Below are 25,943 nucleotides of genomic sequence, written 5' to 3'. Positions count from 1 at the left end.
CCGTAGGAACTTGACTGGCAGTCGTTGAGCTTGATTTGCTTTCTGATGATATTTCGGAGAATCAGGCGAGGCACTCTCGTGCCCCCATTAACGGATTGTCCTCTAATTAAACGTTCTTCCTCCTCGATCGTTCGTAACGAGCATGTTGCTTCACCTCCGATTGCCTATCTGCAAATAGTCATCGGAATCTGCAGGTAGCAAGGGCGAGTATTCGGCCTCGGGTGATTGCTTTCGAGATTTATGAATGAAAGGAAAATAAATACGTAAACGTGCAATTTAGATTTCCTTAATACGTAAAGGAGTTATTGCGATGATGTTTCAACTGACAACTTGGAACTTTTTAAACGTAGATCTCTACACGGAGAATAGCAACGGTACGTGACCGATTTGAATCGTATATAGGCTGTAGTTGGAGCGGTAAAATTTTAATTCGTAATTGATTCGTAATTAATATAATATATATATATATATAAATTGTATCGAAAGATAAAATAAAATTCATCGATAACTACTCTAATTGCTATACGAACGTTTCATTCGTAAACTAAAATTGAGTAACGAATAAAAACACTGAAAAAATACATTAATTCAGGAGTCGACTTTTAAACCGTCCAATCCAAGCACGATGAAGACCACTATGTCAGGAAATGTGTCGCTTTAGAACCTTTGAAACGTTTCTCGTTTCACAGTTTCACGATGCTCGAGATAACTCACAGCACGGTATCGTCGATATCTTTTAATTGCCCTAACCGTAACTAAATCACAAAGGAATTCGTTGGCTCGTTGAGAGGTATTGAATCGTAATTGAATGAATCTTTTGACATCGTTGCAATTTGCATTGTTAACGAGTTGAAAGTGAGGCGCGCATTGAGGTTAATGGGACAGCCTTACAAATTGGATGCATTTCTTGTGATATTCATTTCGCCGCAGCAGTCTAAGAGCTTTGCGTTGATGTCACTTATTGTTAGCGCAGCGTCGTATTTTTCGTGACGCGGTAATGAGGGAATCTGTTACAAACGCATATTAACCTTTAATATTATAGACTTTCGTCAACGATGTTTTTAAGAAGATTTCTATTCAGTCATAATTTAAAGTGTCCTTTTCAAATTACTTTATAGATAGACCGAGCACTTTTGCTTATTTAATCATTTCTACGTCACGGATTCCTTTTGAGAATTAGTCACATTTAAAATATTATTCAACACAGAAACGGTGCATTTATTTGAATTTTACGAATATTTAATTTCGGGTAGTTTCGGATCAATTAATCCTTACACGTACTTTTGTTATACTCTTCCAGCTAGTTAAAAATTGTATCGAGGCTGCAACGAAAAGCCGACTTTCAGTTCTCTTAAATTGCATTTTAAGATCGAGCAAATCCGGGAAATCGTATTATTTCAATTGAATGATCTTCCAATCTCCTTTAACCATTTGACCGCGGAACCATTTTTTCTGGAAACTCCAAGGGGCGCGTCACTCGAACAATCGAATTTTAAAGAATATTGATTTGACGAGTTTAAAAATTTCTCAGTGCCTAATTTTCAAAGACGGACATGTACACCTTTCGCAATCAAAGGGTTAAGTATCGGGTAATCGATGACCTAGTTACGTCAATATTGTGCATTTCCTTGATCGCAAAGGAGGTTATAATTTGTCAGATGTAATAGAGTGCAGTGTGTCAGACTAATGGAAGGGAAACGAATTAATACGTCAGAAGCGAGAACAAAATTTATTAACTCCATCTTCCTGTAACAGATATTGTAGCAGTAATTGCATAATGTTCTGGTATTCCCTTTTACACTGCAAATTAAAAAATGCAGAATATGGAGCTCATTAATAATTCTGCATGTTTTTTATTTACATTGCATAGAGTAATTTTTCGCACTGGAAATACGACTTCATTATTAAATTAAATCGTTTTACTAAAAATAGTAATAATCTAAATGGTTGAGACAGTTCATTAAGTTCGTCTTATCTCTCGATCACGAGGCATATAATAAATACGAGCATCACGTTGGCCAAAGTAGGGAAAAGTACCGACTCGCGGAGACGATTGGTCCCCCACCTAACGAAACTTCCACGACAATCGCAGTCGGCTTGAAAATTTCGCATCCAGGGTAAACTTCAATCTCGAACTTTTCGACCGATACCGATCATTCTTTCTGTGTATGTTTTAAACGCAAACGCTGGAAAGTTATCCGTCGCTATCGCTTGGAAACTTTGGTGCAACGGTATATGCAGAACGCTCGTCAAAGCTCCTGCATTAGGAGACAATTCCTTCTGCATGAAGAATCAACGAAACTTTTGCTAGATTCTGGCTTAGTCGTGACAAATAAATCACTCGGAGAGTAATCTCTCCTCTTAAAACTACACACCATCTTAAAGAATTTATTTCTAATAAATAGAACAGTTACACCCCTTCGTACCTTTTGAAATTATTTTTCCTCTTCTCACCTATATCTAAAAAAGAAAAAAAAAATGAATCGAAAAGTACGAGCACATTGCACTTCACTCTGGTTAGAACAGACTGACACCTACTGTCTCCCTATGGTTGGCCCATCCGTTGATTGCTCCTCAGTATGTTCAGTGTCAAGATTTACTGACGTCGAATTTATAAGCACACGTGAAAACTGTAGTTTCGTTGATGGAAGAAGTCCTGCGTTTGATTAAAAATCGATCGGAGGTCGGCCGCAGTTTTCATTTACGAGCAGCGGGATACTCCCCGATTTGATCGTTCCAACGACCCTCGAACGATGGCAAAATGAAATACATTGGAATTCGATATATGCTGTGCAATAGCACTTAGCAGAACCAAAAATTAATTTGAAGGAACGTCGTTTCGAGACGCGACTCGATCTCTGTCGACGGGAGTGGGTCCTTCAAGTTTTCAGCCTGGAAAATTCGTTTCGTCGTAGTAGCAATTTTCTAGCTAGCCAGCGCAAAAATTCAAGGAACCTCGAGAATGCGGAGATGTGGTTATTTTTTGTTTTGGTAATTAAACGAGTCTAGTGGTGAAAATTTACCCTTAAAAAAGTTTTGAGTTTTTGTACGACCGTAAGTGCTTGTAAATTGTGGAGACTACGTGTTCTACGTTTCCATGAATCTGCGATGAAATCGAAGGAACAATCGCGATCGAATTAATTAAGAAGGCGCGTTTAAGGGTGCACGTTTCTCAGCCTGAAATGGAGCGGAAGCGACATGTCGAACAAAAGGGATGGAAATAATCGAAGCTCCGAGCCCAACAAGCCCGACGCATCCAATATGCACGCCCCGGCCTGTTTACATTTGTTTGTTCTCGGCGGGCTGCGCAACGCGTTGCTTCAATCTTGTTTCATCGAAAGCCAGCCACTGTTCGCTGCTTGTTTTGTGGCTGGCTGCGAAGTATTGTCTACGAATGAAAAATCGATAGCGAATTTAGAAGATTCAGCAGCGAACAAAGGTCTCGTTACACCGTTGGTAGACCGCGGTCGTTAAACGAGCCACAATTTATAAAATTGATTTTTTTATTTTACCGGGAAAAATATTCATAGACATGTAAATAAATGAATGAATGGTTTGACGAACAGCCGATCGATATATTGATTTTTGGAACAGCTGATCTGCTGCTGTTTGGTTGGCGATGGGTTCACGAGGGGCTCGAGACGTCAGGACGGATCGAGCGCGTGACGATCTGAATGCGGCTCCAAAACGAATATCGTATGACCGATGAATTACCATTGGTAACACGTAAACAGGGTAAGCAACCCGACGTTGCATTGCCATAAATGGTAATTAGACAAATGAAATATTGTTCTAGAAAGATTTGGCCACGGAGTGGCGAAGGCATGGCCTTCTGGAAAGAGGACCGTGTGAAAATGCACGGCACTTACCTCAGAACTTTTGAATTGAACGGACGTGTGTTTTAATTAAATTATTTCTAATAAATATTATATTGGGACCTGTTTGGTCACATGCGGTTGTTTTTTTCAAGGATAAATATTCTATTAAGAACCTAAAAGAGAATATTATATTAGGACCTATGTATTTGGGTTAACAGAGAGTCATGTACCAATGCACTTGTTTGGTGGGCCCACTTCTATTCTTATGAAGTAACGAGTGTAATTTTGTTGGTTTTACAGGATGCAGACCGACCTAAGCGGTGGACCTGGCCTTCCTGTTGTGGCAGGAGACGTCCTTACCCTGCGAGGAACAGGACTTGCCGCTGCCGAAACATGGGCACTCCTATGCCAGGCTGCCCAGGCCCTCCAAGACCTCTTTCTCTCAAGTAAGAATTCTTTTTCTTTTTATACCTACTCGCTCAGTAGCGGATTTACCTTCACCAGTGCCCTATGCAATAATATTTCTTAGGCTATCAACTGCGCGAATTTGAAAATAACCACTTCCATTCTTTATCATTTTTAACAGAGTACAAATGGAATGGAATATATTGGATTTATATAATGTAATTATATTTATATTAATATGTCTATTACGGTCACTTTGAGTATTTTATTATTAAAATATAAAATCTTTGAGCACGAATGCACGAAAAATCTTTATGCACGAATGTATATTACATAGGGAATATAAATGTTAAATTTTTTTTTTTGACAACATCTCGGACCTTAGACTATAAAAATCTAGATTGTAAAATTTTAAACTTGCAAATGTAACGAAACGTTTGAAGTATTCACTCTCAACGTCCCTCTAAATAGATTTATCCTAGTAACATTTGCGACGATATATATTATTTACTTCTGCAAACAATTCATTTGTAAATTTATATCAATTTGGTAATGTATGAGTAATAAAAAGCTATTTTCTTTAAAAAAAAAAAAAAGAAAAAAAATGGAAAAATGAAAAAAATAAATTTCCGGTACCGGGAATCGAACCCGAGCCTCCTGGGTGAAAGCCAGGTATCCTAGCCACTAGACCATACCGGAGAATGAAGGGTTATGCTTGCATACGGTTTAACTTACATATCCTGAATTCAGATTGTTATTTTGAATTATATATCGATATGTTTAAATTTAATGAAATCAACACTTATTACTTCATAAACAGAATTTTCCAAGTCATTGACAAGACTCTGAACTAAACAATAAGAATATTCAACTAATGGTTCAATAGTAAATTAATGTGCAATAAATAATGAAAATACACTTCTAAAATGACTGATCGCTATCAGCTCTCATTACTGACTCTCTTTGTTAAATACTTCATTACATACCGAAACTCATTCCTTCTGATGCTTCAACTGCTTCATTCTGCTCGCTCGATTTTGCAACGCACACATTGCTCGGATTTTCAATGAATGTTTAAATTGCGAAAGAAAATAAATTCCATTTACCTGTTATAATTTTGTAGTTCTCTTTTGTAGCAATTTATGCTGAATAATTTGAAGTGATAAAATTCATGAACTGCTTCATTTTGCTCTTAATTCTAGAGGTAATTGCAAATTAAATTATTAGTCTCTTCGTAGTGAAAACCATTCCACATATTTTCGTTGAACAACATTTTAGCTGAACAGCCTTTTATGTGCCTAAATAATAGCTTAAAAAAAAAATCAATTACTTAAAGTAGTACAAATAATAACATGAATTGATTTTGATTTGACAAATGATTCTTCGATGAAAAATTACACAATCAAGATTAGATTAGTAACCTAAGAGATTAGTAACCAAATTTAATTTACGTCTGTAGATAGAGCCAAATACGTTTATCAGCTTGTTTCATCTCTCAAGATCTATTTCCAATCGCTTTAATACCGTAATTTATCTTTGAAGATTATGTAACGCATTCCAAAGAAGAGAAAACCAATTAAATTTTTCTTTCCGGTTGATAATACTTACTATTATTATTTGATACACCGTCATTAAAATTTAATAATAACGCTGAAAGCGGAGAAAATGTAAATTTTTCGGTTTGTGGGAAAAATATTTACGGTTGGCAATACTCAACAGGAATAGTATGACCCTATAAAAAGATTTCCTGACAGTACCTGTCCACCGCTTCCCGTGCGTTCTGATTTAATTAAAGAGTTTCTAGAAACTGGTTGGTTTAATTACCTTTTTGGTAGTGTCCGTAATAATAAAAAAAAAAAAAATAATCCAGCGAGAAGCGAAACTGTGACACACGAGGCTGATACAATCAACATTCATTTATGTGAAAATGCTCGCGTAAGCAAAAAATAATTTAAACGAGAAAGTGTAATTAACAAATCGTACATGATATGAATTCTCCGTCGGTGAAAAGTTACGTGCTTTTCGTACTTTTATTGAAAATGTTTAGCAAAACGTATACGCTACTACAAGTGGGAATGAAAATTATTTTGGAAATTGTGCAACGTTACTTTAGAAATCTTACTAATCATCTTCAAATTGTATTGAATGGGCATTAATCCTCTCCACACCATGTCTCCATTATTATACCAACCTTACCTATCACTTGGTGTTCATCCCCTTCACTTTTCGGCTGTACGCAATAAACAAGGCTCTCGTGCAATAATCGAGGTACCTCCATAAACAAGGCAATCAGTCTAACGAGTGGTAGTCGTCTACACCCCACGTTCACACTATTACCCCCAACCTTACCTATTACTTAGCCTCTCCACTTATCGACACCATGCAATGTACGAGACTCCCATGCAATAAACGAGGTTCCCTTGCAATAGTCGAGGTTGCAATAAACGGGGTATCCAGTACAATGAGTACTGGCCCTCTAAATACCCTTTTTCCTTTATTGCCCTTAATCTTATCCACAACAATTTCCACCTTATTTGTGGGCACCGTGCAATAATCAAGGTTCCTACAATAAACGAGGTATCCAGTCCAATGATTGATACACCTTTGAATGCCAATTCTACCCTGTTATCCTCAAGCTTATCCACACCTTAACGTCCATCCCCTTCGCACGCAGTAAACGAGTACCTCCCGCAACAGTCCAGGTTGCAATAAACGAGATTCTATTATATCTTTTCCGCACCTGCAGAGAATAGAACCCAACCTATTTGGAGCGTCCCCAGGTCACAATGCAACTTCCAATAGGGCGAATCAATCGCATTTGCGGGAAGGATAGATACAGGTGGATAGATATCCATCAAACGCGCGACGATTCGACGAATGCGACCGGGAATCAACGAAAGTGTAGAGTGTCGCGAGACAATTTCGAAATTGAAACCGGAACGGCGTATTACGATAGGCCTGGAACCCTGGCGCGGATCGATAACACTAAATCTCGGGACAAAGGCTATTCGGAGCGAAGTTAAATCGCACGATCACGGCGATTACGGTTCGCCCCGTTGGATGAGGAAGTTAAACGCGGACCAGTCGACGTTAAATATTCAATAATCACGAGGCGTGGAGAAACGTGACCGTCAGGGTACCGTTGAATCTGCATCCGATGCATTCTCCGCGGAGAGGTGACTACTTTCGAATTCTGATTTCTTAACGCGAGGTCAAAGGATCTTGCGGCGAGTCTTTCGGTTACAAAAGAATCGACGAGTTGGTACACGTCGTTTGATGAAATTTTGTATCGCTGATCGAGAGTATTCATTAAAAATGCAAATACTTTCTGCGGGACATGACTCATGCAAATACGTCTAGATACATAAGTTAGTAACCGGTTATACATGCAAGAATCTCCCAGTCACTTATTTCTACAATTCGTTAAGTAAATTTTCTTTCATATCAAGCACTTAGAAATTGATAAGGTTGTGCTTCGATGCAAATTTGCCAGTGTTTATGATATCTAGGTCAACAGAACGTTCTGTTATTATATAATTTTAATAATATTGTAACAATAATTTTAAGAATAGAGAAAAGTGTTTCCTTGTAGCACTCCTATTGGTATAAATCAATTGTTTACGGTTCAATTATTGTATGAGAGTAAAGTAGAGCATGCAATATTTAACAAGTTTAAAATTAGCATTTTACATGAATGTAATATTTATAAAAAAAGATTTCCGGTACCGGGAATCGAACCCGAGCCTCCTGGGTGAGAGCCAGGTATCCTAGCCACTAGACCATACCGGAGAATGGAGGGTTATGCTTGCGTACAGTTTAACTCACATATTCTGAATTCAGATTGTTATTATAAATTATATATCGATACGTTTAAATTTGATGAAATCAACACTTCTTACTTCATAAACATAATTTTCCGATCATGTAAAAGATACTCGTGTTTCTCCAGTTGTGAAGCTGTGGCTCTTTGTGCATATTGCAAAATTACTGATATTAGAGTTCAGTATGTCACGAAACTGATGACTCCAGATTAGGCACGCCTTGTGCAAGTATCATGTGTAGAAGCTTGTAAACGTGTAAAATTCAGTATGACTAATTAGGTGAAGAACTAGAACTTGTGGGCCATTTGAGTAATTTTTTAGCACTTATCATAATTTTACAATTCTAACTTTTCATTAGACTTCTATCATGAGTAAGCAGTCTTCTCACCTGTTTCGTTAAATTACTCAAAATATTACTCCAAAGCAAAATATTACTTCCTCTTTAATTCCTCTCTAATTCCAGTAAAATTGAACATTTCGAATATAGAATTTTGCCAACAGAATATTCGTAAAATGATACCTCGAAAGACATTAATTAGAACGGAAAAGATAATCAGCTTATCATTTTTCTTTAACTCGCATCCACTTTTTTATCCGCCGGCAGAGGAAAAATGAAGTTTTTTTTAATCCGAGAGTATTGTTTTAGAATTGTGCTTTCCAGTTTGTAGGCTGTCGTATATTTAGTCTGGAGCGGAACGAAAGTAGCTTAGATGGAGCTTAAAATAACGGAGCACTACGTTCGAAGAATGGAGGCATTAAATGATGCACGTTAAAATCATTCGGAACGAGCTGAAACTGTACAATTCGTCAAATAGGAAAATGTTTATTTTACTCTTTCATCCTTCTTAACTCTTAATACTATTTAATATTATAGATAATAACAGTAAATACTCAAAGTAGTTTTTTTTTTTTTTAATTCTCTAAATAAACGGGAGAACATTCGCTAGTATTTTTAAATTTGGCGCAGAGAAATGAAAAACCATACAGAAGGATTATAAAGGATAAATAAAGATAAAATGGAATGTAAAGCGTTTTCCAAAAGAACCTGTAGGAATTCATTTTTTAATAAAACTCAAATGTTGTCGCTTGTATCGCGTTTTTTAAATATTAAATAAGTCTCGATCTAGCAAGTAGTTGAATGAATTTCTCTGTGATTTGTTATCCATATGATGAAATAGTGTTACAGAATATATATTCTACGTAGATCTAGTGGCTTTGATATCATTGAGGGCCAAAACTCAGAGTCTTCATTTCTTTTTAATATTAATATAGAGTGCCTAACACTCTTCTTTACTGTTTACGCCTCTCATAAAGTAGTGTATCAAACCATATCCAACGACACTCCAAAAATTCTAAAGAATCCAAAACCCAAATTGAGCAAAGAAATAATTGATATCTACCCAGGTCAAGTTATTGTCACAGATTGACCGTCGTTTATGTTCACTGTCCATCCCTATGACTATCCATAACGGCGAAATCTCTATCCTGCAGCATCCAAGTGTCCAATCCAACCTTGGCCGTACGCTGCCACATACGAGGATTCCGTTTCTCTCGCATAAAATTTCCCCGGGAAAACAGCCGTTACACATACTCCTTGGCTGGGAGGATATTCTACGCCTCGATCATACATAGTGAAGTGCGAGATTACGCGCGTTACTTGCATACGTTTCGCCCGCGCGGTTCTTGACTCGCGTGCACGGGTTAATAGGCGTGTTTACAATGTCGGCAATCCGACCTCCCACTACTGGTTCCCTTGGAACTGCCAGGAGGCATCCTGCATGCGAATGCGATGCCACAGTTCGCATAGCATGACTCACGGCCGTCGTATAACGAGAGCTACCTGCTGAATACAGAGTCCTCGAGCCTCGAATGCCGCGGATTCGTCCTTGCATTCGACTGAGGGGCTCGTGAAGACGACGATCGTGGAATCATTGCGGTTTCGTACCGGTCTGATGTTTACTCCAGATTCCTGCCACTACCTCCGCGGGTATTCATGCTGCAATTTTGATTGCAATTCTTGTCTGGATGCTACGAGCAGTGTTTCCCGGATATTTTTGGTCCGCCAATTTTTTAACACCTTATTTATCAGGAGTCGATTCATACGCTTTTTTGATCCATTCACCGTTAGACAAATTTAAAGCATTTTGCCTTGGACGTCAAGATATGTAGTACTTAGGTTTAGTGGTCAATATTTTTCGGAAACCTTAATTTTGGTTTGTAGATCAAATGAAAACGTGTGTATTTTTGAAACATCAAGTTTTATTTAATTACGAGGAGTATCTGAAGTATTCGCAATTTAGATAGTAGTTATACCAAACATTGTATGTTCAAGTTCATTTAATTCTCCAACTGTCATTTTATCTATAATCAATAAAGAGAATCGTCTTTATCGTTAAATAGAATTCCTTGGAAAAAAATATTCTTCAGATTCATTTTTGAAAGTTTCTCTGAAAACTAAACAAATTGAAAACGTTCCACCTGGAAACCTTGGACGAGTACATCAGATATACTTAAACTCAAAGGCATATAACGCGAGCAGTGTGACGTTCCTTGTAGACGCAAATAAATAGTCCGTCAAATAAAAGTCTCCTTTCCATCCTAGCTGGAATTCCTCGAATTAGATGCATTCAGGAATTCCTCGAGAGTTTCCCTTAAGGATACGAGCGTAACACGGCGTGATATGTACCTCCGACTTTAATGAAGACTCTCACAAAATCATTTTTAAACAAAAATTTAGGTAAGATACAAGATATATAATAGATATACAACAACTTTTAAGGATGTTGGGAGCAGTAGAATAGATGTTAGCATTTGGGGCCATTTAGGGCCATTTGGGGTCATTGCAACAAAGGCTCAAATATTAGCTTGATAGTGACTCAGAAATTTCACATTCTAGCAATAACTATGGATGTACAGTTGAAACACAAATAATTACAGGGTACAGCATACAGAACAAAAACATGACCCCCCCCCCCCCAAGAGGATCAACAACATTCTCACATCCATCAAATATTTTCTCCCAGCGCGATTCGCTGGAATCGAGAGTAACGTCTATGTAGCAAACACAACAAACCTAATCCAACACTGATTCGCGTCTAAGAGGAAATGTCACCACTGCAACAGCACTCGTTGACGCGGACAACTACGAAACCAGAGTTGTACATACACGCAAAGGCGTTGTTCCTCCTCTTTCTCTTCCCTCCAGTGGCTTCCGCTGTTCCTCTTACGCGTTAATCACTCCAGCGGCGAGGACAGGCGGCCACAGAAACGTCGAAAACGTGGCAATAACCCAGGCATATGCACACACGCGAACGGATACGCAAAGTTTGTGCTCGGCGCATGTAGAGTACGTGTCTCCGTGCCTGATTCCTATTACACGGCACTCTGCAAACAGCCATGAGGATCGCGGCAGTATTCGAGCGAGGTCAAGCTGCACGATAGGGGATGAAAAGAGAGCAACCTCGTAATCCCAACATATGAGACTCCATCGTAGTTATCCGCACTTCCCCCTTTTTCCGCTTTCGAAAAAGCCCCAGCTCACTTGTCGGATTTATTATACTGTCGCTGGCGTGGTTTTCGGCGAAGCCAACGTTTCGTGCTTCAGAACGTTGTTGGTGTAATTTTAACCCTTTGCGGGGAAGAACTCTCTGGACATTTTCTTTTCTTTCACTTTTCTTGCGATAATTTATTTACACCATAAACTTGAAAATACAGAATTCCCGTCCCCTTTTTTAGTGGTAATAATGAGTACCAGTGACCTATAAAGGGTTAATGGGTGGGCCCAGCGAGTCTTGGACGAAGAGAATGGTGTAAATCAAAAGGGGTGGAAAATTGCATTGTAGTCGGGAAAAGCGGTGCAATGAATATGTGGTTTATTCAAGTTGTGGTAAATTCGACGTCGTTGGTGTATTTTAAGTTTGTTGTTCCGAGTGTAAGGCGGAAATAAAAGAGGGAGTAATAGCAGAAAATCTAATATTAGGTTTTGTAGGTGCCGTAGACTCCAAATACTATTCATTGAATCCATGAAATTAATGAATACTAGTAAGAGTCGAAAAATAGTTGAATAAAATAAAACGGTGAAAGTTTATTGAAATTGATGTGTTTTAGAAAAGCGTTTCAATCTTCATACAGACGAAGAAGTGCCAGGAATAAATAGTAGAAAACATATTGCAAGGTAATTTCGAACACTTTTTAATACTGTTTTACTATTTTTACATATATAAGTACAAGGTTTCTATTTTTAAAATATATTCTACATGATCGTTATAATACATGATCTATATTTCCAGTTAATTGCGCGAATGGGAATCGAAATCACTGCTTGTTTCGATTAACTTGGTAATAATTTCATAGTCACAAGAATTAAACACGTATCTCCGATACATAGGTGGATCGTATAATGCAATTCTGGATCAAAAGCAATTTCAACGCGGTAATCCCGATAAATGGAGTTGACACAGGCCACCTTACCATATTTGCGTTTGCTTTTATCTCTTCTTCTTTCAAAATACATCCGCGCCCCATTCTCAAATATTCATATTGTTAAAATGATTGTACAAAGGGTAGTAAAAATACCGAAACTATAATATTTTCAGATAGAGACGTTAAACTACTGGCGATGGAATGGACCATTTGGAAAACAATTTGTCCAGGCTCAAACAATCTCGTATATGTGAATAAATATAAATGATAATTTACAATCAAACTACTTGAGAATGTAAAATGTGAATTTCGTATGTATGCATCATTTTCCTTTACTGTTTGGCACTTTTTTGAAATGTTTTCAATATCTACATTCTATACATATAAAATAACCTTTGACTTTAAAATTGAACTGAAATTTTCATTATATTTTGCACGTTCCACTTTATACATATATTTCCTGGCATCATTTTCCTCTAATTAAAAGATATTGAAATAAATGCTTGCTATTTTATCGATATGTTTTCAATATTTAAATTCTACGTAAATAAAATAAGCTTCGAACTTAAAATTGAACTGAAATTTTCATTACATTCTGCACGTTCCACTTTACACATTTTTTTTTAAGTTTTCTAAAGTTAAGCAATAACAAAATTTAATCGTTTAAACAGGTAGATACTTCGGCAAATCTCTGATACGACCGTTCATCGCTTTCCCTTTTTCGCTTTTTCAAATAGAGACCGTGCCACAAATTCTCAGCTTGACGTCAAACGCGGCGATGTATTTGAAAAGCTTCCCGGCTTTTGCCACGCGTGGTGTCAATTTTTCATGTTTTCCAATAAACATTTTTCTTCAACGTTGTATCTAGCTGCATGAAATATCGGGGGCGCTAAGTGAATAAAAGAACTTCGTGTGCAGCTTCGCGTTATCTTGATATATTTTATATATCCGCGACGCTCTGACTGACAGGAATAAAAATGTGACAAAACAGAACAAACTAAGGGGAGCATTAACGTGCCAAAAGCTTGGAAATTAGATAAACGAATTCGCGGTTCGGTGTATACTTTGGGAAACGCGTATGAAATTATCGGGCAACTGGATAAAAATAATTCATTTATGATGGTTGGTTCAGCTTCAGTATATTATAAATATTATATGAATTAATATATTATGGGACTAAATATGCGGGTAGATGTGTGTAAAACGTGACGATGAAACGATTGAATTACCCATAAACAATTTTGATAGAAGTCACGTAGAATTGTAAAATACTTCTACGAAGAGATTCATTTTCAGGCGTGGTTATGATCCTTGCCTTGTGCTCAATATCAATGTTACTTTATAAAACGTCGATGAGCCTCGAATTACGTGATCAGAAATTCGGATAAAAGAGAAATCAGTTTTAAGAGATGGCACGTGCCAGGGGTGAATCAAGTCCTACCTTCTAACTTCTATTACTATTCTATCAATTCTTCGTGTTTTTTATTTTTTTTTATCTGACACACTTCCACGTAGATAATATGTATGAATTATACATTGCGAATAGATGGAATCGTTAACACCCCCAGGAAGGAATTATTTATTTTATTTCATATGAACGTCAGGTAGAAGTGATATTGACCCATGGCACGTGTGAGTCTTGATTGCAAATATTGTCTGTTGTCTGAATTAAGAATAGCCGTGTCGCGATACAGACCAATTCCTCAATCGTTCGAAGCAGCTCGAATTCGCAACAGTGCTCACCGGTTTGCCCATGCGAGAGACTTTGCGTTCACCCTTCAAGCTTCGCTCTTGATCTCTCTTCATCTATCGGGCTGTATATACGACCCCCGTACGCCTGACGGTTCTATCTCGGCCATTAATTAGCTGGAGATGCGCTCGTCTCCAACCCTAGACTGAAGTAGCCCACTAGAAATCGTCTTTCGCATTATCAGTGCTGTCAACATGCTGGAGACACTTTAACGTCACTCGTGGATGTCGTAACTGCCACTTCAATAATATTATTTTCGACACATCGGGAGACATTGAGCTGGTTATTTCAAATATGATACAAACGACATTTTTCTACAATTTTCGAATATTCTTTAAAAAAAATATGGATTCTTCGAACAAGCTCTAAATATTTTCATTTAATCAGTCCATGGAGCGAACAAGTTTTCCATCTTACAACATGAACAATTTTGTTCTCTTCTCGCTTCTACCATCAATAACGAACACCCTGTATAAATATATCATCTAATTTATTGCTACTAAAGCAGATACGGAAAGATATTTCGACAATTTCATCTAAACTGTTTACCCTCAAGCCAGTGCCAGTTTGGATATTTCAAATTCAACCGATATCGAGTCCACAAGGCTACTACATTGCCGAGAATCCCGAAACGAGTTCTCGGTACCTCGTACTCGATTTTAATCATCGCGTTCAGCCAAACAAGTCGCCCCATTCCGTCAAAGCTCTCTCTGTCCCCTTTTGCTGGAGGAGAATACATAGAACCCCTTGAACCTCGCGAAAGAGGAAGAGTGTCGGGGTAGATGTGTGTAAAACGTGGCATATTTTACAGCGGTACGCCGCCAGCCAGGTGGCCTCATCTCGTTCACCTCTTTGGATTCGAAGCTCGCGCTGGGTAGGTCGAGGGAGGCCAGGGGTGAGAGACCCATTCGCTCTTGAAGCAAGATAGTAGCCTAATGGCTTCTCGTCCTTATTTCGTCATTTACGGTCCGCCTGGCCAGTCCGTGGCTAAATATTTGCTCGCAAAGTAAAGCAGCAGTCAATGCCAGGCGTCACTCGCCGAGGGGATTTCTAATTTTCGCGTTTTCTCTTTCGTTAGACGAGCGTCTGGCTTTTAGGAGGCCGTCACTTGCAACGCCGGTCAGGCGGCGTCGATAAAGGCCACCCCTTAAATCAACGTTGACGTTCATTGCGGCTTTTAATGCTCTAATTCATCAGAGGAATTGATACTAATTTTACGTCGTAAATTCGGCCGGTGCGCTGGAAAGCTCTGTCGATTGTGTGCGCGTCTAGTTGTGCGAACGGTGATCTTTTGGTTTTTTAATTAAATTTGCCTTTAAAAATGGTAAAGTGTCTTTGGATGAAGTGAAAATTGTGTATTGAAAATTGTGTTTAACGAATTAGTGATTTTAAAGTTTTCATTCTTGATCTTTGACATTCGTCGTACTCTCGCGTTTCCTTTCAATTGAAACGAACGTGTATTATCGCCTTTCAATGAAAAAAAATAACTGTGTATTATCGTCTACGTTTCCCTCTATTCAAGTTGTGTCACGTTGGGACGATTTCGTCTATATTTGTTGCTTTCATGGATTTCCAATTCATTGATTTTTCTTTTTTTTTCTTTTTTTTTATATTCTCCCGCTGCGGTTGACCAACACGTCTGTCTTTTCCCGAATGGTTCGCCGAGTGCGCCATTACATGGTAATTCTTTCACATGTATATATCCTGTTCGCGCGCTAGTACTACAATTCCACAGTCGCAACACGAGATTCCCATTACAAGAAAGTTGCGCTGTTCGAATCAGTGAGAAACTGTTTCAGTGCTTTTACGGGAAACAGACTCATTTCAGAGGCGACTTTACCGGCGATCCGTGAAATGCTATCTCGGAGACTTGAAATAGTAATCTAATTTCAATTTTCATTTAAATAAGAAAGCAGTCTGGTCTGATTTTTACCAAATTGTAATTTTCTTTAACCAGTGTTTTACAAAGTGGGAAAGTGGTCGTTAGAGAAGATGCGAACCTTAGACGGGACGTTACACGATTCGAGGAGAGAAATTTTAGTATAGAAAAATGTTTATAATTTAAATATCTCTATAACTCAAGGTATTTAGTATGTATAGTATATATTTGTCTTGTATCATTTTTTAAATATACCGTTTATCTTATGTAATAAATCCATTTCTAAATGTTACCTCATGAAAATTGTACTACGTTACTTAAATTTTCGTATTTTTTTTAACAATTTTTATCACGTTATTTGCGATATATTTTAACTAGACACGCGAGAAACAATAAACAAAGCACTCATTTTTGAAATCATGAATGCTCTGTTCTTTGATGTTGTTCCGTGATTAATATACATTATCTCCATTTGTAAACCTGTACGTCTGTTGCAACCGAAAGTTATGCAAATTATAGCCACTGAGGAATTCCAGGTATTTTCAGATTCACCCTCACAAGATGAAATTCCAACCACTTGGAAGCTGAAACTTACACTTTTACTTATTGAAATTCATCCGCGGCGTACGTCCTTCGTTCGTGGTTCTTCGATAATCCTTAAACTCTAATTCTACCCTAAAGTAGAAATAAAAATTAACTCGATAAGAATATTATGAATTTTTCTGTTTATTTTTAATTTTTGGTTTTTTTGGTATTTTTATTTTTAATTCGTGGTTCTTCGATAATCCTTAAACTCTAATTCTACCCTAAAGTAGAAATAAAAATTAACTCGATAAGAATATTATGAATTTTTCTGTTTATTTTTAATTTTTTGGTCACGTACTAGAAAGAAAAATATTTGTTGGTCAAGGTAAACAGAATTATATAACCTGTGCGATATAGACCTGTTTTTCCATGTTATCAAATAAACTGTTGAAAGAGAGATTACAAAGTTTTGGTCGATTATGCTAATGACATCCCGGTTGGCTCGACGCCCGAGTAGCCCGGGAATAAGCACCAGCCATGGCAAATTTTTCTTCGCTTTATCGAGAATGGAAAGGGTCGTGTCAGTATCAGGAATAGCTTAATACCATTTATACAGCCGATGGCGTTATATATTTCTCGGCAAATCGTCTGGCAACGCGCAACAATTTTTCCACCATTTGATCGCTTTGCTTTCTCTTCCAAAGTTATGAATCCAGTCACTCTTCCGCTTACAACGATATGTAAATGCTAGGTACTTGTGGTGCAAACATATTCTTAATTTCAAGTATTATAGAAATTAAGCAGGGTCATATGAAATGTAGTTTTTACGAAACAAACTGTATTTAGACAAAATATGGGCGAAAATAATAAAATTGGTAATAACGGTGCAAATGGTAAAAATGGTTCTGCACATTTGCAAATAATAATTATCGTTTCTGTTATTCCTGTTTAGTGCATAATAATTTTTCATTTGTATGATTTTTTCCACCATCTCTATCGCGAACGACAGAGACATATTACTATTAAACGTGGAATAAGTATTTTCACGTTTGCTATTGAAAATGCGAAGAACGCGCAAGTACGTTAGCATTAACATACAAATCGTAAAAAGTATTTCGCAATTCAAATGGCGAAGTGGGATTACGATGTGCTTCAATGCTCCTGCTGTTTAGCTGTCTACAGGAATTTAAATTAAATGATTACCTACATTAGGTCGCGGTAAAAAAGAGTATTTCCCATATTCCCTCACACTTATATATAAATGATATCGTTAAAAACGTAATGCATCAGCAAAACAAACACGTAGACAAAAATTAATATATTTTTTATCAAGGTTCTACTGCAACGATAGGAGAAAGCGTTATACAAGGAACTAATGTAATATTGAATGAGAAACGTATCTGAATAATAATATTATGATAACAAAAGATCCTACTAATTTAATTTACAATTATTCTAGACGAAGAGATATATTAGATAATTTAAATGTACCTAAGTATCTCCTTATAATTTTGAGAAAATGTTTTTATTTTACGAAGACTTCCAATTAATCATAGAAGAATGAAACAATCAACTCGCGAATTTCACAAAATTCACAATGTTCACAATATTCGTGATATTTTGATATTCACAATTTTACTGTATCATAAATTCACAATATTCAATCATCGTACAGGATCGTGAAAGCCTTCCAAGGTTCGTTCCGAATGGCGTTTGGGTTTACCTTCCAATTAAACGCAGATGTCGTCACTGGTGCTTTCAAACAATAGCTATTTCTTGAAGAAATCCTTTCCCTCGTAAACACGCCTTTATTATTCACCCTTCAGTCGGCTGTAAGTGCACGCCAGCCAACTAGAATGCCAAATTGGCCGTGAGGAACAATGGGTCCACGGTGAGCAGTAAATATGCTATACCTTAGGGGGTGGGTCGAAATGGGAGAAAACCGGGCGAGGTTTCGAATGGTCAGTAGAGTAGATAGCATTTAATAGGATGGACAGGGAACGGAAAGCTCTAGGAGACTATCCATCAACGTCGATGCTTCCACGTACAACACAGAGATACGTCCTCATCTTTCTCTGCTCTTTCCACCCTTTCGAAAAGGATCTTGACGTTGCCGCCTCTCGGTCGAAGGTTCGTTGTTTCTACGATCGTGAGATTTATTTATTATTTATTTATTAATTTTTCATGAAGAATAGACTTGAAACATTTACCTCGGATTATTGTTCTTCAACTAGATATCTCCCTTCGCGATTTTAGGACATTTCGCAGCTGTCGTAACGCATTCCGACGCATCACTCGCATCACATTACTATGCAATTAGTTTCTGCTTGCAGCCGGCGCAGAGGAACTAATATACTCGGTTTTTGCGTGAATTTAATTACATTTCGGCTTCTGCATTCAGTCTGATTAACTTAATACTGTGTTAATCAACTCCTAGTAATCTGTAATTTTCCTGTTCAATTTTCAAGCTGTACGTTATTATTGAAACGGAATATTCAATTACTTTAATGTTCAATATTTCTAGCTTAGCAATTATATATATTTTTGTATCAATTATATTATCTCTATTTTCTTAAAATAGTTTCTGTAAATGGTAACGATTGTTAAGAAAAATAAAGACGAGTTTCCAAATCACACCAGAAATGACTTATTCAAGTACAGTAGCACTTACAATTAGCATATCATACAGATATAGTCGTGAATAATGGAGGTCATCCTAGTTTCGTACGAGTAGATAAGCATTACAAGATTAGAATTAGGTCATTCCACGTGCCTTTGTATTTGACGAATGTTTAGAAATAAAATGACTAAATCATGTGGAAGAATCGTGTATAAAATAATTTTGGAATAGGAAAGGCTCGACTACTCTATTAAGGATTATTACTTGTTGCGGCTCTCTATCTTTGCACATATTTCCCTTGAGAGCAGTTTACTTAAATAAATATACATAAGAAATCATGATTGGTTACCATCGCTATTCTATATACAAGAAAAGGACAAATTGAACATAATTTATTCGGTATAAAATTTTATTTTGCATTTATATTTCAGACAGAAAAGCATTTAATAGGTAGAACTGGATGAAATATGAAACCGTTGAACTTGTTTGTCGATGAAACGGTGGAAAGCGTGCTATTGAAAACAGATTTTCTTTCAAGCTGATGCCTCAATCGGTTCCTGAAATACGAGACCTCGAAGTGTAGCGTTTAATATGTATGCTGAATTACGACCGAAATTTCTGGAGAAACCGTGACCCACTTTTATACTTGCTTCTACATAGGTGACAAGCTTCGGGTAGGTCAGTGAAGGCGTTCGAGCGAAAGAGACGGAGATCTCATAAACTTGTCCCTATAGGCATTTTTCTTGAACGTCTCGTCGAGTTTTAATTTTCTTACCACATCTGCATTCATTGCATATTTATTATTTTTAAATAAAATTCTTGTTTTATTACACAAGTAAACGTAAATCATAATAACAAGAGAAAGAGCGTGGTTAGAAATTTAAATACTTTTAGAGGATTTCAAGCTTTCAAGACTCTTAAGACTTTTAAGATCTTCAAGCTTATTGAAATCTCACAAATACGCCCACGTAACAATTGTATAGTGCTTTAGCAATTTTGGTACGATTCGCCAATATTCTGCAACTTGATATTAAATCTGAGAGATTATATACATATATATATATATTACTCGTAAGCTTTGACAGCAAATATATCAAGATTTAAATGGATTTTCCACTCTATGCGATAAATCAAGTGAATAATGATGATCGTTTCATTAGCATTTTACTCGCTGAATGCTTTGCATGTACAGATTGGTTATCGATATGAATTTATTTTTTTTTATCATGCGAATGCACATGTTACGCAACAGCCAAATGAGAACCGTTCGTAAATATGGGACTCTGATTCTGTTTAAACATCAACAAAATATTATCAAAAACATCGAATATTTCCTGTGACTGGCTGCTAATTACAATTTTCTGTATTGCAGTGTTTTTTTAAAATTAACAGAACGTTGCATCGACAAACCACTTTTTCCAAGGTTCGTAGCACATTCCACTGACACAAACAATGAAAATATTTAACGCAGAACAGTAGTCGATCAAATGCGATACCAGAAAGTCTAACAAATCGATTCCTCGTCAAACGAAAAACAATTCGCATTAAACTTCGCCAAAGACACCAACAATGGATCCAATCGGCAACTACTATTCGCAACTGGATCCTGAAGGGATGAAATCGAAGACAATGTAAACCGAATCAACGAAAAACTTTTTTCCCCAGGGTACAGAGAGCTTCCGTAAGTGTCGTGAATTCGGCGAACTTGCAAGTTGCAGGCAGAAACTCGTTCCTCGGAGCTATTTCATCCCGTGGCTCGCATCAATTTCCTTGGAATTCCGACGGATGCAAAGTATTCCTCGGTCAGGACGAATACCTGAATTACTAGGCCATAACTGAAGGGAGAACATTTCCTGTGTCAAAACGCCCCAGCGATCGTTAGCCTGTTAATGTCCGTGACACGCGCGGAATTAACGCCCGAATGGCGAATTATACTGGATGTACAGCGACGACGTTAAAGGACAGCTGACACTTCTTGCCAGACGTCTGTCGACCGATGCGTGTGTTCCGGAAATTGGTACTGACGAGTCCTTCAGAAGTGCGATCACAAAGGGATGAAGCTACCAAAAAATGTTTCAACAAAACTTATTTCGTCCAAAAACACAAATTATATACAGTAAATAATTTGGTCACAAGTGAAATAATAGGAAAGATTTAACAAACAAATTAATTTCTTTAAATGGAACCTTGTATATTTTCATCCATAATATTCGTGCCTCTTTGTATATAAATTTAAAAGTTAGAATAAGCGGTTGGCAAGAAATGTAAACAGATCGTCGTAAACTTTGGAATGGGTAAAAAATGGCAGTGCTCCGTAAACCTGGTGTCGATGCAACGCGAGTTTAAACGTATTCTCGGATCTTTCACGGTCGAAGTCGGTTACACAGGCATGACGCGATTAAATTGGATCCGAGATGACGGAAATGGAGCCAGCAAATCGAAGGAACACGATTATGGCACCGACGATGGGGGAGAAAATTGCTGAAAACGAAGGCAACCGAAGTGTCTCCTCTCTTGGCGCTTCCACGATTTTTCATCGAGTCTTCGTCAACTTCTATCCACTTTCTTAGGGAAGCTGATTCGATTCTATCGATGTTTCTCCTTGCCCGACGAAACGACGCTCGAGAAGGTTACGGTTAAGTGGTTCGCGCGCTACAAACGATAATAAATGATTTAGGATGTCGGTGGTCCCCGCCGCCGCGATAAATAAACTTGGTAATTTGCAAGGGAATCCCTCTTCAGCGGCTGGTGGAGCAGTTGCACCTGCGCCTGCTTCTGCGCCTTCGAGCTTGTTTGAGCAAATTCTTTGAAGATGTAGGAAGAAGCAACGTTTGTATTTGTTTTGTAAAAAGCAAGCAAACTACACATTTGATTTTCAGGTGGTATGGAGTGTACAAGTTGAGTCGATAAGCACTACTTTTGGAAATAAACAAATGAACTAAAAGATTTTCCGAAATGGTGTAATTAAGTTTTAAATTTTCAAAGTTTTTCTAAAAGGTTCTATTTTTCTACGCACACGGTACTGAACAATTATAAATGTTTTGCATATTTTTAATAATTGTCAGAAACAGTGTTTACAATGACCGAGTTTAAATAACGATAATTGATAAGTTGAAAGGCCTGGCATCCAACAGCAGGCGTAAGTGTTTGTGACTGACAATGAGAAGTCACAGATCAAGCGGACAAATTACAATAGAAACATTCGGGGATGCTAATGGCTCATTAAAATCTGTTTCAGACGGTGGTGTGGTGGGTGGATCGAGGGCTGGACCAGTGGTGACTCTTCACACGTTGGAGCTGACACCACGTGGTAGGGTTTTGTTGCAACTTGCACCACCCGAAACTGCTCGGGCTTATCTCCCACCAGAATATCGACCAGGTCGCATATATTCGGACACAGATTCAGAAAAGGTAGGTGATGCTATTTTTATATTGCCTTCGCTTCCTTAAAAGTCAAGTAACTCGTCGAACAGTTCGTTAGTTATGAATATCGAGAGCTTCAGGGCTGATTATTCGGTGATATTTAATACTAAAACAATTATCAATTCGTAGATAAAAAAAAAACTACAGGTATTACTAATACATTATCCTGACAAACATAACGAAGAATTGATGTTTGATGAAACATTACCGCAATTCTTTTTTTATTTACACTAGTAAAAATTCTATTGCCTTTCGAGAAGTTTCTTTGCTGTCCACCCTGATTAATAAAGATCCTAATATTATTTAACAATTATTATAGCTACCATATTCCGGAATCAAGTAATTTATACTTTCAATCAGAATATAAAGAACATCTAAACAAAGTTTCATCCTCGTTGCTCAAAAATACTAGAAGCATTAGGGAAACCTCGTACAAACAGATTTATAATTTTTTGTATGTATAATATTCTCAAACAGCTATGAAATTCATCGCTCAAATCTTATCAGGAGACACTACCAACATAAATAAAACGAATTTCACACGAAAGACTGGCCCTGAATGAACGTTCCTAAATTACAGTGCATTTTTTTCTTCTTTCTCCAAAGGGTAGACATTTTTCCTGAATAGCGTCGTTGCAGGCGAAATTAACGCCGCCAGCGTATCTCGCGCGACCCGATAATTAATTACGGTCGATATATAATGACGTTTAATACAATGCGACAATTTAGTACGGAATAGCTGGCACGAAACGCTCAGGCGTCGCCGGACGTCGAACAAATTGGCAAACAAATTGTTTATCGGGAAATTAGCGGTCCATTTTTTCCCCCCGCCCGCATTCGCGATATCGCGGGACTTTAATCCTGCGCCGTTCGCGTGAAATATTTATTTTCGATTGTCCGATGCAATTGGTGGAAACTGGTAATTCGAGCTTTCCTCGATGAAAGTTCATTCGAGTTAAATATCAACTGAGAATAACACTGAATTGAAATCGTGATCCAGAAAATTAAACGTGGAAAGAGATTTACTTTCGTTTCGACTAATACTGTGCTACCTATATATTTTATTAATGATACAAAATTCAAAATTAGTGTAATTTACATATACCTTTTATTATTTTTATGTGATTCAGATGAAATTTTGTTGAGCTGTTCTTTGTTTCCCCACAGAAAGCGCAGTATATATAAAGATCAAAATTGAAATGATAAAATGTAACTTTATACATTTGACGTTTCAGTTCATGAATGGACTGGATATTCGTTTATTTTTTTTTATTTATATTTCGTTTTATGTTACATTGAAATAAATGAAATTTATTAAACGAATACCTAAATTATACGACGAATATTTATACAAACGTGTAGTTTGTTTCAAACTTAAATCTAAAATCTACAATATTTCCCAAGATAGTAACAAAGAATTGAAAATTGTTATTATTCCACACTTCGCTTCCAAAGCGTATTAGTGAAATTACACAACTCCTAGCGAAGTAGTTTCACGAATTGGAGTTCGTAAGCGTAACTTATAATTTCCAAAGTGTTAATATCTATATTTGCTGACTGTATGGATGCACTTCGCTGCTGAGGAGCAGGAATACCGTTCCTCTGCTTCACTGCTCTTCTCCTTCCTGTTCGCAGTCGACCAGAAGTCCGTTGTTTCAGCTAGCCAGTATTTATCTCCTCCAGATTAAAGGGAGAACAAACGACTCGCGTAATAAATAACCTTCGAACGATCTTACGCTTTCGTCTCTTTACTCCGAATTTCTCCATCTTTCTGTGCGGAATGTTTCAACCTTGATTACCAATTGTTTTCGCGCACAACTGCATCCAATGACGCGCAAAATTTGATTGCGTATCGCGAGTGAACGTATAGAAATTTAATCGTGACGTTTATTTAATTGAACAGTTAAATTTTCATTTGTTCATTGTGCAATATTTCATTCTATACGTCATACCATTTAAAATTTATCTGTAAATGTTATCCACCTCTGAGGCAGTGAAAATCCACAATTTAGAATCAAACGATATATTTATAATCAATAATAATCATCAGTATTTTTAAGTAGTTTAGTCAGTGGCGATAGTTTCTACCTGCTCTGTACGAATAATCTGGAAAGGGTTGCGTCCAATACCTGGACGATGTTTTGGATAGGGACTAGACCCGTAGCAGGTAGTCCAGGTGACTTACACGGTGATCCTGGCACGCTAATAAGACCTTGAATTCGCCAGGTAACCTTGTCTGTGAAATACCGTTTCTGAACTGTGCCTTTATTTCACGCGTTCTTGACTCTTACCTGAAAAACCATTGTTTGTGAATTTATTTCAACACAAGCATTCGTCATAAAAAGTATTAATATTTCCATGACAATAATTAGACGAATTAACAACTTAATTATTAACTAAATTACCAATATTCCGTTGTAAATATAAACATCCTTATGACAACTCGGACGCTTACTATGTTCGTTTGTACTATGTATATCAAATAAACATGGTACGTGCATTAAATGAAGACTTACGTAACTGACAACAATAATAAATCCGTAATCCAGTTCCGACAAGAAAAATGGAATTCTCGGCGCCCGCTACGAGCATACGAGTTATATACGTAAAGTACAGCGCTGCTTTCAATTTCGTCCCGAAGCAAATGAAGAACAAAAAGCGCGCATAAGAAAACTAATTCTGTTACGCCAAGCACACACTACGCAGGAAATTGAAACTTTCGTTATACGTGCTCGAAAGCTATTTCGACGGGACGAAAAAAGACAGAAGAGAGGATTGCAGACAATGATCCGTGCAAACACTGCACGAGAATATCATGAACACAATTGCTATGTAACTTTTAGTCCCGTTTCCCCCGACACCTGTTCCATTCGGTCCGATACTTGCCTCGCGATATCAACGGGATCCGCTAGTAATCTCTTTACCATTAAACGAATTGCTCATTAATTAATTCGTCGCTTCACTTCTTCTTCTGACTGAAGAAGATTGAATTTACCTGGGAACAAGGGCACTAGACCGTGGACCGATACCACGTGAAAAGCGGCTAGCGAGCAGTACGTTTAGAGATACGAAGACGAGCACAATGTGCTCGTACGTGCGTCACTGTGCTCAGCACATACGATTCACGATCGACTCTTGTTCATCGAATTATTTTTACGGTTTGTGTTTGTTAAAAAGGCGTGAGGTCCTCAAAATAATAAATTCTTTCAGGTATTATTCTTAATTTACCTTTAAGAGGAGAACTTTATTTTCCCCGTTCATACAATATCGATACGTATGC

The 25,943-nt window shown here is 37.4% G+C and overlaps 1 protein-coding gene and 2 non-coding genes across 12 annotated transcripts in view; 1 reads left to right on the top strand and 2 right to left on the bottom strand.

The window, feature by feature from the left end:
* The window catches only part of LOC128889645 (uncharacterized), a 99,374-nt gene that overhangs the window by 43,143 nt on the left and 30,288 nt on the right, over nucleotides 1-25,943 (top strand). For all 10 annotated transcript variants that reach the window (XM_054147417.1, XM_054147422.1, XM_054147418.1 and 7 more), the window contains 2 exons: nucleotides 4,119-4,264; nucleotides 22,479-22,651. In XM_054147417.1, the coding sequence (XP_054003392.1) occupies nucleotides 4,120-4,264; nucleotides 22,479-22,651 (318 nt within the window). In that variant the 5' untranslated portion in view covers nucleotide 4,119. The remainder of the gene's footprint in view (nucleotides 1-4,118; nucleotides 4,265-22,478; nucleotides 22,652-25,943) is intronic.
* Nucleotides 4,851-4,922, bottom strand: Trnae-uuc (transfer RNA glutamic acid (anticodon UUC)). Its single transcript has one exon. It is a non-coding gene; the product is annotated as a tRNA-Glu (tRNA).
* On the bottom strand, nucleotides 7,941-8,012 carry Trnae-cuc (transfer RNA glutamic acid (anticodon CUC)). The gene has a single exon. It is a non-coding gene; the product is annotated as a tRNA-Glu (tRNA).

The sequence above is a fragment of the Hylaeus anthracinus genome, unplaced genomic scaffold (genome assembly GCF_026225885.1).
Source record: "Hylaeus anthracinus isolate JK02 unplaced genomic scaffold, UHH_iyHylAnth1.0_haploid 11997, whole genome shotgun sequence".
Classification (NCBI taxonomy): Eukaryota; Metazoa; Arthropoda; class Insecta; order Hymenoptera; family Colletidae; genus Hylaeus; species Hylaeus anthracinus.
Note: the sequence above shows the minus strand (reverse complement) of the source record. Positions and strands in the feature narration are given on the sequence as shown.